This window comes from Chenopodium album, chromosome 3 (genome assembly GCF_948465745.1).
Source record: "Chenopodium album chromosome 3, dcCheAlbu1.1, whole genome shotgun sequence".
NCBI classification, from domain to species: domain Eukaryota; kingdom Viridiplantae; phylum Streptophyta; class Magnoliopsida; order Caryophyllales; family Amaranthaceae; genus Chenopodium; species Chenopodium album.
This window is the reverse complement of record NC_137836.1, coordinates 75,547,190-75,560,999: the sequence shown is the minus strand read 5'-3', so window position 1 is coordinate 75,560,999 and position 13,810 is coordinate 75,547,190. Positions and strand designations below refer to the sequence as shown.

At 31.8% G+C, this 13,810-nt stretch overlaps 1 protein-coding gene across 1 annotated transcript; it reads right to left on the bottom strand.

The window, feature by feature from the left end:
* Window positions 1-8,477: 8,477 nt before the first annotated feature.
* On the bottom strand, window positions 8,478-9,809 carry LOC145617167 (uncharacterized). Its single transcript, XM_081671853.1, has one exon. The coding sequence runs from the start codon at window positions 9,585-9,587 to the stop codon at window positions 8,616-8,618; it is 972 nt and encodes a 323-aa protein (XP_081527979.1). The 5' UTR covers window positions 9,588-9,809; the 3' UTR covers window positions 8,478-8,615.
* Between the last annotated feature and the right edge of the window lie 4,001 nt (window positions 9,810-13,810).

The window sequence follows — 13,810 nt, the reverse complement described above, 5'->3', positions numbered from 1 at the left end:
TACTGTTTAAAAATCTATGTTTAAGACTATGTGAGACTGATTAGAACTTTATACTCCGCAGTCTATATTTGTCATGCTCTTCTTCTGTTTACTCCTTTGTTAAGAACCTTAACCAATAGTTGTTCTATGTATGTATTCCAAAATTCTTCTTTGAAATGAGTAAGGTCTTATTCACTTCAGCTTAAGTTCAATTCAGCTCAGCTCCAATCAGTTCAGTTCAGCTCTTAATTTCCTTCTCTCATAAAATATTCATTTCAGCTCAATTTAGTTCAACTCCAATCAGTTCAGTTTAGTAAATGTGAACAGGTCTTAAGTAGAATTAAAGTTCGAATCTAATGTAAATTACCTATGGAACAGGAATGCTTATGCTTAGATTGCTTACATATTAATTTTTTTGGAACGTGCGGTTCCCATATGAACGGTCAGTATACATAAGAGAGGTGGAAAAATGTTGGAATTTGGGGAATAAATTTGGGAGAATCATAGTCCATAATCTTTTTTGAGAACTATTTAGCACATACTTATATACGAAGTGTTTATTTCACTCATGTTTCTGGTTTATTGTTTTGAATTCATTGCTGTACTCTCCATACAGGGACGCACAGCTTAACTGAGAGATTAATCAAATACGGAGTACTAATCAGTAATTATACAGCTATCTACTGACGTTGTTATCCTATGATTAGAGATTTTCTATTTTTAGAGAGTTGGTTAGAGTGTAGATGTCATGTGAATTAGTATGCCTAACAGACTCGTATAATCAAGCCTTGTACACCCTGATCAAAGATACTCTACTCGGAATTTCTCTCCTTCACTCTTTCGTCTCCTCTCTGCAAATCTTCTTTTCTGTCAATGTCACAACACTTAACATCGCATTGAACCACCCCTTTTCTTTCTAACCTTCGCTGGACATCCTTCCTCGCTGCTAAAATATCTTCCATGAAATTTCAATTTCCGCTTCATCATTCTTGTCTATTGAAGCTCTGAACACCTTCAATGTTGCAGCATAGTTTCATTACTTCCATACCTATATCGACTATTAACTCAAAATCATCATCCAGTAGAGATGAAAGGCTAAATCCTCATCTTATTATTCTTCATTTTTACCAATCCCAAGCTGTTCTTTAGACATTTTTTTCACGCATATATACACGTTGGCTCATTTAGACCCAAAGGAATATTGAGACCGGAATGAAAACGTTGGTAGATATAAACATTATAATCTTCATGAAAACCCAAAAACTTTCTTTGGTCTTTCATGTTCTCCGTTTTCTTTGTAGAATATAATCCACCAATTTCAATTTAGGCATACAAAAGTCTCAAATGCCAACTTGCTAAAAGAAGCAGTAACTATCATCTTAGCTAGGCTTTATTCTCTTCAATTTCCTGAACTTATCATATAAAAATTATCACTTATTGCTTGGAAAGTTGGAAGATTAGAAAAGGGAGTAAGGAAAAATAAAAGGCAAAGAAAACAAAAACATATTAGGATCATGTGAAGGGGAAAAAACAACTGACATATACTACGTAAGACCTTAATTAATGGCTCACAAAAATAAACACACCCAGCCCACAACCGAGGCAGACGAGTAGCAGCACCACAGGCGGTCCGAGACACCCAGACCTGGTCAGCAGGCTTTAATACGCTATAGCACCCGCTGAGCACTGTCCTTGAGAACCCGGCACATGAGGCTCCAACAGTGCAGCATAAGAGTACCCCCAGCCCATTTTCCATAATATTCTATCAGTCAAATTCATCACAAGTGATCAATCAATCAAGGCTTAATCTCATAAGTGGGGTCGGCTATATGAACCAAAAGTGATTATTCCTTATAGTCATCGACAAAAAACTTCCTCCTTCATCCCTTACGACCCAATGTCTCGTCTTCATGCAAATTCATCACAAGTGAAATACTGAAATTGTGAAAAATTCATCACAAGTGGAGTATTAAAGATGAAAAGTTGGGTCTCCACAAATTTTCAAAAAAATTTGCTCCCCTCTGCTAATAAGTCTCAACTACCGTTGTCATCTTATTTATATTAGCATAAACTTATTTAATAACTACATGAGCTACAGAGCTAGCAGATATCCTCCTTTGATTCTTTACTATGTTATCCTTGTTTTAATTGTCTAAATCGTACAATTTTCACCCTTTCTTTCCGGAATCATGGATTCCGTCGTCAAATCTTGGGTGCAAGTTTCTCTTAGTATTCCTTCTTTTAAGCTCACTAAGCTAGGTACTACCATGCTCAAAGTAAACTTTCATTATGGTTAGTGTTTTTTAAAATCAAGGATTTCACTAATTGAACTTTTTTTTCTAAAAAAAAAAACTATAAAGTTAAAGATATAGTAATAAAACGAATGTATAACAGTATAAGTCAATATGATAGTACTAGAATGGGGAAAAAAGAGAAAAATGAAAGAGACTTATTAAGATCCTATTTAAATGACACACGTTGATAAATTGGTTAAAAACTAACAAAGTGCTAAGAAAGACCCAACAACACGAATATTATTCACTTCAATCCATACATCTGTTAAAGAATTATATTAAAAGTACATACAAAATTACAAAATAATTCCTATCAATGTAACCTAACTTATATTCCTCCTTCAATCGACCCATCATAATGTCTAAAGATACTTCATTTTTCTCTTTATTCATCAACCAACCCTACGTGGCTATGTGACTATGATACTTGTTCGCTTCCATTTTTTTACTCTTATTATAGCTCTAAACAAAAGTCAAGAGACGAGGGAGGATGACCTAGTAAAGTATTACTTAGACTAGTTATATACTTGCGAAGGGTGTATCTAAAGTTAGGTGCATTTAAAGTTTAAACAAGTTTTTATATATGTGTGGCTAGCCACACCGTGTGGTTAGGGTTACTCGTGGAGATATTCCTATGATTAAGTAATCCCTGAACGAGTGAGTAAATCTTATAAGTAATCCATGACCGATTGTGTAACGGCCCCTATAAGTAACCCTTAACCGACTGAGTAACCTCTATAAATAACCCTTGACCGACTGAATAACCCCTGAATAAGTAATTAGTATAAGTAAATTGGGCCATACGGTGTGGGGTGTGGCCAGCCACACATAAAAAGCACTAGTTTGTAAAGAGATAGATTTAGAAATTTTAGGGCTTCTTGTCATAAGAAAGGAGAATGGTCTATATTACTCGGACACGGATACAAGTATTGGGTGTGGTTAAAATGTTACCTATTTAAAGCATTTGATACGTCAAGGTTCAAGATAATTGAAGTGTAAGTATTAGTAGTAATGTCCAACGAGAATTTTGAAGCCTTATTAAAGCGTCAAATATCCAATACAAAATAAAATAAAATAAAATAAAATAAAATAAATAAATAAAGAGTTGAAGTAACATAGACTATGGTAAATGAGATAAAGGATCTGTTTTCTTCAGTTTAATTTTAGTTGAGTTCCTAATTTCCTTCTCATAAACAATTCAGTTCAGTTTTATTTAATTCAGTTTAGCTAAGTTCAGAAATAATAAGTCTAGATACATTCGAATGTATGACATACAAACTCATTGACAAGAGAGAACTACAAACATTTGAAAAATAATTATCAAGTTGAATGAATGAATTTGAATGAACCCCACTCAGGTGACCAAAAGCTAACAACAACCTACTCCGCTTTCGCAACCCGTAAAAGGCAAATTCCTATGATACATTACACACGCTGTGCACTCGTACTAGTAACTATCATGAAATAACTAAAACAATTTATATGATTAAATTATAATATTAATGAGATCGATTAAGTAGTTTAATGGTGTTATTCTCTTGGTCTTTTGATTAGTATTAGTTTAATTGTTTAGTAACACCTATGTTTTCTTATCCTTTCGGATATCTTTGTCGATAAGATCGTTTCTCCATCTGTTTGTTCGCCGCGTTCAATCCGTGGTGTAACTTATTTATATTCTACCTCCGTTTTATATTATTTGCAATAATTTGATATAAAATAAAGAGAAAAAATGTCTAATCGTTGCAAATAATATGAAATGGAGGTAATATAATTTTTGTTTGAACAATAATTTTTAACTCCATGAATTAATAATGTATAATACTATTATTAATATATAGAAGTATTTAGATATCTTGGTAATTGGCACCAATAAGGAATTGTTCTTGTTTGCGAGCTAATGGTTGCTTGTTAGTTTGCTTTGCTTATATATATATATATATATATATATATATATATATATATATATATATATATATATATATATATATATATATATATATATATATATATATATATATATATATATATATTATTATTATTATTATTATTATTATTATTATTATTATTATTATTATTATTTTTATTATTATCAATTTGAAATATTATTAGTTATATATATGTATGTGCTGGCTATCTTGTTCTAGTGCGGCCCGATTCATTAAGTTAGAAGTAAATTTATACATAGGATTATAAAGGTTACTCAAGTATAATTAACAATTAAAATAAATTCACAAGTTTTAAAAAATTCAAATAAATGCAAATCGAATTAATAAAACACATTAAAAGTATGTGGTTGTCCATAAAAATATTTATTAAAACAATGATTGTACAATTGTTGGTTACATGACTAGAAGGGCTAGTTATCTAGTTATAGGTAAAAGTTGATGATATGTAGATGGTATTACCAAACTTAATACTTCTATTTCGGAGGATAGCCAAAAGCAGTTTAAACTATCTTCCTTATTTTTATTATATATGATACTGAAGAAGAAAGTATAATGTATTTAGTTATTCACCATGCATGAACACATTTTTTGGGTTGTTTGATCATGTTGACAACCTAAAAGCCAACAAGTAATAATAAAGTAAATGCTCTAAAATCATTTGCCAAATTTGATAGTTGTTTTTAGAATATAAGTTAAAGAATTGAATGCATAACATAGAATCACAAAACCTAAATCATCATTTTTTTATTGTAAAATTAAACAAGTAATATAACACGGTGAAAATGGGATATGACTAATATATATATTTATTCTTGTCTATAATAATTGTGTCAAAATTTAAGAAATTAATTTAATATTTAAATAAAAAGATCGCGTGAGAGAAAATGAAATGGAGAATTGAAGAGAGAACGAAATAAAAGGGGGAGGGCGACGAGGGACCATTCATCACATGATTGAAACAACATCAAAAAGAGAAAGAAATTAAAGAGTGAGAGAAAAGCAAGGGACTAAACATCACATGATCCACGATCATGTACCATATCAATCTCTAAATCTTATTAGCATCAACTAGGCTTAGATTAAGAAATTATTTAATTTGTTCGTATACATCAAAATTTAATACTTTAATAATAGTACTAAATACTAATCTAGTCATTTGCAAATCAGTAACACTTATAATACAAAAAAATATGATATGAATTTTTTGTTGAAGATGATCGAACAATCTTACATCTTTAGCTATATATGCTTGACAAGAAGATAGAAATCATAGAATAACGTATAATAAGGAGGCAAAAGAGACGTTGGAGTTGGTCAAATTTTTCTCTCAACTCCCATAAAAATCTTTCATTTGACTCTTAACTCTTATTGATTTTCATCAAGAAGAAACAACTGTTATTTTAATTCTAAATCGTCAAGGAAAATCAATATTGACTATTATATTACTTATTCATACTATAAATTCATGATCATGTCACTTACTTGATGATCAATATTAGGCAATAAAATACTAGCTAACATGGACATGATTAATATAAAGTAGTCTAAGTAGACCATAAGTACAACATGAGATATTATCTTTTTTATATTATAAACATAAATACAATTTATATTAGGTTTAAAACAATAATTTTACAAATGTTTGCAATCTTATCATATCAAACCAAATAGTGCAATAATTAACACCAATAATATTGGAATTAAATTGTACATTATTGCCTTAATAATTTCAAATATTCATACATATAAAGGCCAAAAGCAAAAATAGACAATCTCTTCAAAAACATCAAAATCATTTAAACCTATCTTATATATTCTAGATAATTCACCTAAATGGTCATATCCATCATATATATGAAAGATATGATGAAGAATATAATTGCAATCAATTGTAAGGAAAAGACATGTCTAGACATAGAAACGAAAGGGTGATAAATATTAAATATGAGTAAAACCCAAATGGGCCCGGGTAAATGGGCCCTATTCAGGAGAGAGAAAATGGGTTATCTGACCCAATCTCATCCCCAAAAACTCACCCCTTTAGCTTATCCAACCACCTATCTAGCTACTTTTCTTTGTGTCTGCTACTAATTACGAGCTCTCTCTTGTACTTGTAATTATGTGGTCCTATTTCATACAAGTATTAAGCTTAATATACGTTCAAATTAATACTTGATTAAGCCAATGTCTCATACATGATGACTTTTTGATTAGTTTTGCATGGTCAAATTCTTGTATGTTTGACTATTGATTTTTTCTTATTGATGAGAAATTATAATTAAGTATTATAGTTTTAATTGCATTGCATGTTAGATTTGTTGTTAAATTATTAAAGTATTTTGTTTAATAATGTCAAGTATGAAAAGTATTGGTTTTGAAGATCGTAAAAAGTTAAAAAAAAAAAAAAGGAGCGATGAAAGTGATAATGAAAGTGATAGTATATACATACTCTTAAGCGTATTGTTCATTAATTAATAAATTAAGCATAATCATTTTTCACTTAAAAAATTTACAATTATTATCATTTAAAAATATATATAAAAACAATTATTATCATTTAAAAATATATATAAAAACAATTATTATCATTTAAAAATATATATAAAAACACATTGTTATTTTAAAAAAATCGAGCGAGTACAAGTTAATTAAAATTTTGGTCGGTAGGTCTAGATTAGGATAGATATTAAACGTGAGTCTAACAATTAATCACCAAACAAAGCATTTATAGAAGACAACACAATATTGAAAGTTGATTTGATTGGTTAAGTAACATGCATAGTTAAGCACAAAGCTAGGGAGGGGTCAAGCTAAGGTGGGAATTGAATTGATTAGTATAATATGATACTCTAATACTATCAATCATATAAATTAAAAAAAGGGTTAAGTACATAATTGACCTTTAAAAAATGCCAAAGGCCATAAGAAAGATTGACACATGTGCAAAGTGCAATGTGTTTGTTGGATAGAAAAGGAAAAAAAGATTATCCAAAGAAAATAACTTTATGAAATTTTCTTAAATGGCTAAGATTTCATATTTTCATGCTATTGAAAGCTACAAGTCATCATCCCACGTGACATCCGCCTTGGTTTGTTGTTTCCACTCAGTTTCGTGTCTTGGCATACTAAATTGCATGCTTCATTCTCCGCATCACACAATTCACATATTTCCCTCTTATCAATAATTCTTAATAAACAATTCTAAATGGTAAATTTTTATTTTTATATGCAAGAAGAAACTCTTTACCAAGACTTTTTCACATATATAAAACATCACAACTACTGAACTACCACATACATAGGTTAGACTCTTGAAGATGGGAGAAAGAGTAAGTAAAATCTCAACCCTAAAAAGTTTCAAGTATAAACAATAACCACGTAATCTTGAAGTCGTGGATAAAGCCTCTACTCATTTTAACTATTTTAAGTTCTAATAAGAGGTACGGAGTATTAAAGATCAAATTACAGCTAATTATATAAATCATAATAAGGCGTAATAAGTTCAAATAAGAACATAAGTCCTTCTCCACAACCACTCTTGATTTGTTTTCATTTGGGCCCGAGTGAATAGACTAACTACGATTGGAGGAGTGGATAAAGAAATACCAGCAATGGTCTTCAATATCTATCATGCATAATAGAAAAAGGTTAGGGGGGGGGGGAGGAAGGTGAAAAGATAAAGTATACCTTTAACTAGAAAAAAATTACAAATCATTTACAATTATTTTTTTTATTGCTTGTGTACTTATATTGTTGTACGATATGGTCACATAAATTAAAAAAAATACGAGTAGCCTCAATTTTACCTTGAATATGGTTATGGTGAAAATCCTCAAAGGAAGGAAGAGAGAACGAGAGATTTAAAATGGTAAATTAAGTATTCACCCTTACTTATTCAATAATTTTTTCCTTGCTATAATCGTCAATTTCTTATCATCTTCCACCTTATCCTTTTATCTATTTCTCTCACACCAATATCCTTTCATTAAAATTGCTCTATAATAGATGTTCGACATGTCCCATTGAATTTGCCACGTTCCAAGAATATGTACAACACAGTTAACAACTCATGCGTAATAGTTTTTTAACACACATAAAAAGAGAAATTTCGAATTATTTCAAATAAACGCACTCGATATAAAAAAAATTCAAATGAATCCACTCAAGAAGAAACTATTGCAATTGTACCTAGAGTATACACATTATATAATGCATTTCAAATTTTCGATCATGTGAGTAAAAAGTTACGAGTAACAAAGACAAAAACAATACATAACATATATCAAAATTTCACAGCAATCATACTAATTGAAAATTTTGTACTCCGTACCTACAATAATCCGAAATTTAAATCAACCCAATCGAATTGAATTAAATTAAACTAAACTAAACTAAATTATCGTGTTCTAGTTGGAAATAAAATCCGGCCACTATTACCAGTAACATCAAACCCAACCGACCGACATTTCACGGCGAACTTCGACGCCGCCGCCGTAGAATCCGCCGTCGACGACGACAAATAATTCGTCGTCCGACGATACGCACCAAGCCATTTTATCTGCATGTAACGATTCCTTCTCCACGGCGGCAAAGTAAGGCCGTTGATCTTCATCGATCTTCGAGCTTCGTCGCATAATAGCCGTATGATCTTCTTCAGATCCTCAACTTTCCCGACGAAAACCCTAGGTAATGATGTTCGTAATATTCTGTAGTTTTCTGTTTCTCTAGCGATTTCGAATTCGCCGGAAAATTCGGCGTCGATTATGTATCTAACTGTTGAATTTGGCCGGATAACGTCGATAAATTCGTAGTTTCCGGCAGTTAGTGTTCCGCCGGCGGAGGAGTCCCATTTTGTCTTGCAAATTCCGGCGTTGTATCCGATTTCTCGAAGGTACGCCATTAAATTCCGATTATAAATCGATTTGTTTTTGCTTCGAAAAATGGAGAAAATCTCAGTTGCTTTGATTACATTTGAGAGAAGCTGGTTTCGAAACTGATCCGCATTGTTCCAAATAATCGGGTTAACGACGTCGCGGATCATTGCTACCGGGTCTGATTGTAGGTGCTCCTCCGATTCGGAGTCGGACGAGTCACGAGTGTGGAACGGGTCAGCTGTGGTGGTAGTGGTGTTATTAGAAGGGGAATTATCGTTTTCGAGAAAGTTTTGTACAAGGTGGGATAAGCACGGAGAGGTAGAAGCGGAAGAGGAAAGAGAACAGGAGGAGTCGGACACGACGTCGGTTTCGGCGTCGTGTTCGCTCCCACTACTACTAGTGGTACTACTAATAGAACTAAAAATTCTAGCACGGACCTTTTCATTGAAAGGGTCCGTTACTCGTTTGTTACACCTTCTCACATTCACGGCCATTTTTATGTGTAGTTGTATAGGATTTGGTAGTTGTGTGTAATGAAATGAGAAGGAACGAATTTTAGGACGGGTATTTATAAAGGAGGGTGTTGAAATAGTAGGACTAAATAAATAAAAAAAAGTGTGAGAAAAATTAGGAATAAAAAGAGGGGATATTCGGCATAAAAAAAGAGTGACTCTTGGGATAAAACAAAGGAGAAAAGGGATTATAAGGTAATATAATTAAATGTGGGGGGGTTTGAATAATAAATAAGGGGGGGGAAGAAGAGAGGATATCCTAAATAAAGAAAAAAAAGGGGATTAAAGATTTAAAGGCATATGCGACAGAAGGGAAGGAATGAGTTGGATGGACATTGGATAGAGAGAGAGAAAGAAAAGGATTTTGTTGTGGAGTTAAGGGTAGGGGGAATGTGCTTTGAATAATAAGGGCATGGGTTGGCACGTGAATTTTAGGTGCATTTCACAACTTGTGTTTCGACTTATAAAATTACCACTATACGGTATTAAGGGTCTGTTCTCTTACGTTGAAATTCAGTTCACTTCAGCTCAGCTCAGCTCTGTTCAGTTCAGTTCAGCTCTGTTCAGTTCAGTTCAGCTACTAATTTCCTTCTCTTATAAAATATTCATTTCATTTCATTTCAGTTCAGTTCAGTTCAGTTCAGTTCAGTTCAGTTCAATTCAGTTCAGTTCAGTTCAGTTCAATTCAGTTCAGTTCAGTTCAGTCAATGAGAACAGGCCCTAAGGGTTTGTTCTGATTGACTGAATTGAGCTGAGTTGAACTGAATTGAATATTTTATGAGAAAAGAAAATTAAGAATTGAACTAAGCTGAGCTGAACTGAAGATAAACTGAAGAGATCAGACCCTAGATATCCCATACTAACCTACATAAGAATATAAGATATACGGTATCTTCGGCAGAATCAAGGTTAGGCTAGTTGGTTGGAGGTTCTCCTTTCATCCTTGTGAGAGGGATTCGATTCTCATCCCAAGCAAGTAGGATCCCCAATTTCCCCTCTACTTATAAGAGAATTCTACTTGAGGCTTACATTAATAGTCGGTCTCATATGAAGTATAATATACTCGTATGTAATGAGTTCTTAATTTGTGTATTTTTATATAGATATTGAAGGTTATTCGGTATATTTTGTTTGTAGTATGGACTTTTACAAATTAAAAATTAGTTTAAATAGAAGTATTTGAATTTTGTAAAACAATTTCATTCATTAGTTCATTTGTATTTACATGTAGTTTTAAAAAGTCATGTGATTGTAACATTAATGCAAAAACCACATTAACCTTTCTTACATCTACATTATACTGAAATAACAATAATTAATTGTAGATGTCCTCTTTTATTACCTGGTTAAGTTTTGGGTGGTGGAAGTGGTACTCAATACCTATGATCAAATTCCTTATACATCATTATTCTTTGTAAATCCCTCTTTAACATATCTCCATGTACTCATCAGGTTGTGCATGCCAACAAATCCGATCAAAATAATAGAGTGATCTGATATCCTACCATGTTAATATGTAAACCAACTCTAGATATCGATATCATATCATTCTCGAGCCATCTAAGTGTCTAATCCATTTCTTGCTCTATTTTAAGATGGAAAATAAAGGCACAAAACCAGCCCTATTCAACAAATCATTATGTTCATATTTTGATTATCCAAGTTTAAAGCTAAAGTATAACGTATAATCTCCGTTAATTTTAGTTGCAACTTTGGAATATTTTATTTCTCATAAATAATAAACCAACGTTAGGCATATATCAAAATTTCATTAAAAATCTACAATGAACAAATTCGTACATAAAATTCTATCCGTACAAAAATAGGAGGGTGTATCCTTTGTAAAAAAAAAAAAAGAAAAAGGGGTAAAACATGCACTAAATTTAAAGCAATTGGGATTTAGTTTAGGAAGGGTAAGTAGGGTCCACACCCTAACTCTTGACAAGTGTGAAGGGCGAAAACGATTGGTCCAACGAGAAGCCTATTGATTAAGTACGGCAAAGTTTAACCCTTAAAGCATGAGGTTCATTTTCAAGTTGTCCTTGTTTTATGAGTAGTAAGTCACAATAACAAAGGGTGTCCAAACTCCAAATGGCATCAGTCAATTATCCGGATCTTGGGTCCAGAATTATCCTTCCTAACACTAAATTTCTTGTCATAATTATTGATATTTGTACACATAATTAGTGGTCCTAATTATTGTTTATTTATCCCTAAGATTATCTATCGATCATATCATTGACAATACTATACTATATTACTATTGATTTTGAGAGGTTGTCGTTTGTATAATGGGGTTTCCTTGCACATAACAAAGTGTTCTCATCATGAATAATTACATGATTAATAGGATGTTTTGGTAATTGGTATGTATGTTTATGTATGTTATGCTGTGGTTGGTGGCATGTAGAGTGCATTACATTACTACGTTTATAGGAGGTAAGGAATATGCCATTGTGTGGTATATGCTCTTTATCGTGGGATATGAAACCAGGTGAACTATTAGCGCTGTCTGGTCACCGCATTATTATTAGATTATATTACTACAACATTTTATTTTATAATCAATTATTGGTGGTGTAGTATGTAGTAGTATTAAGCTCATACAATTATATATTATATTATATTATATTATATTATGTTTGTGGTATTAGTTTTGACACTTGACATATACTGTAGTTAGCTTTTTTTTAACCTTTACTTTCTATGTTTTTTTAATCGCATTATTTGGTACGGGTAGAAATGGCAATTAGTCCAAAATCCTGGCCAAACCATGTTGAATCCTACCATTTAATACCGTGTATGGGTCTAATTTTTATAGATCCTATCAGGTAGGATATGGGTATATATGGTATTGGGTAGGGTAAGGGTCCGGGTAAAATGTATTTAGACCCAGACTCTACCCATAGACTCGTCAAACTCAGACCTGTTCTTAGACCAGCCCAATTTACTAAATTAAAAAAAAAATAAAAAAAAATAATACTTGTAAAAACCTAAGTATGTAAGGAGCTTATAGCCGACTTGCCGCATGGCATATCCCACATTTTGTTTCACCAGTCCAAACTCTAATCAATTTCTAAACATCCAGCAGAAAAACCTCAAGTTCTCAATTTTATTACTTCACCATATTTCGTTTTGCCAAGTCGTTGGTCTCGGGCAACCATCCGCATAGCCGGTTTTATAATTGTTTTATTATTTGTCAAATTAATTGTTAGTGTTCTCATGTGTTAGTTTTTATTTTTTGTGTGATATATGCAATCGAACAATAAAAAATATAGGAGAAAAAAAAAAGTAAAGCAAGGACCTTAGGACCTTGATTGAACCCTAGACCTTACCCAGACCCTACTAGACCCATAGGGTCCGGGTAAGCATTAAGAAAAATTATAATTATTTAATATTATTAAAATACATATTGAAACGCGTCCAACGATATTACACATAGCTATTTTTAAATATGTTAATGCTATTCAAAATTTTAAAGTTTGACCCTAAATAGGGATATGCACATTATATTATGGGACGAGAGGAAGAGTATTTTGAGGCATTTAGATTATAAAAATAAAGTGTAAAATCTATTTTGAGGTTAAGAGAGATTTCCTCAAACTTAAAAGGTAGTTATCATATATTCACCTCTATAATGGGAGTTAATTCACGTGCATAATACATACATGGATTTCTACAAGGGATATATTATATCATTCAGTTGATCTTCGGTTTGAGCAACCCTAGCCGACCTAGCTCTTTCAATTTCAATTCATGTATAATTAGATCATGTCATTTTAGATAAATTTCAGATTTATATTAGGTAATCAGATCATATATGAAAAAGTTAGGAAGAATTACTGATTATTATGTTACTCAATGGAGTAATATACTAGTACTTAATTACATAGATTACATTACATTTTACTCACTACTTTAGTGATTGAAATGGTAAGCGTTATATAATCAGATATTAATCATATTACGTAGTTCGTTAAATGTTTAATTATATGTTTAGAGTCTTTATTAGACAACTTAATTAATAAACACATAATATGAATTATGAGCATGCAATTAGGTATATTTTCCTTATCCTTTAGAGTTATGGTTAGTCAATAAGAAGATAAAGATAATAAAATAAAGTTGAAAGTGACATATAAATCTAACATCAACATGGATAATGCGTTAGATTATCAAGCTAGCTGTCTAGAGTAACCTGATTG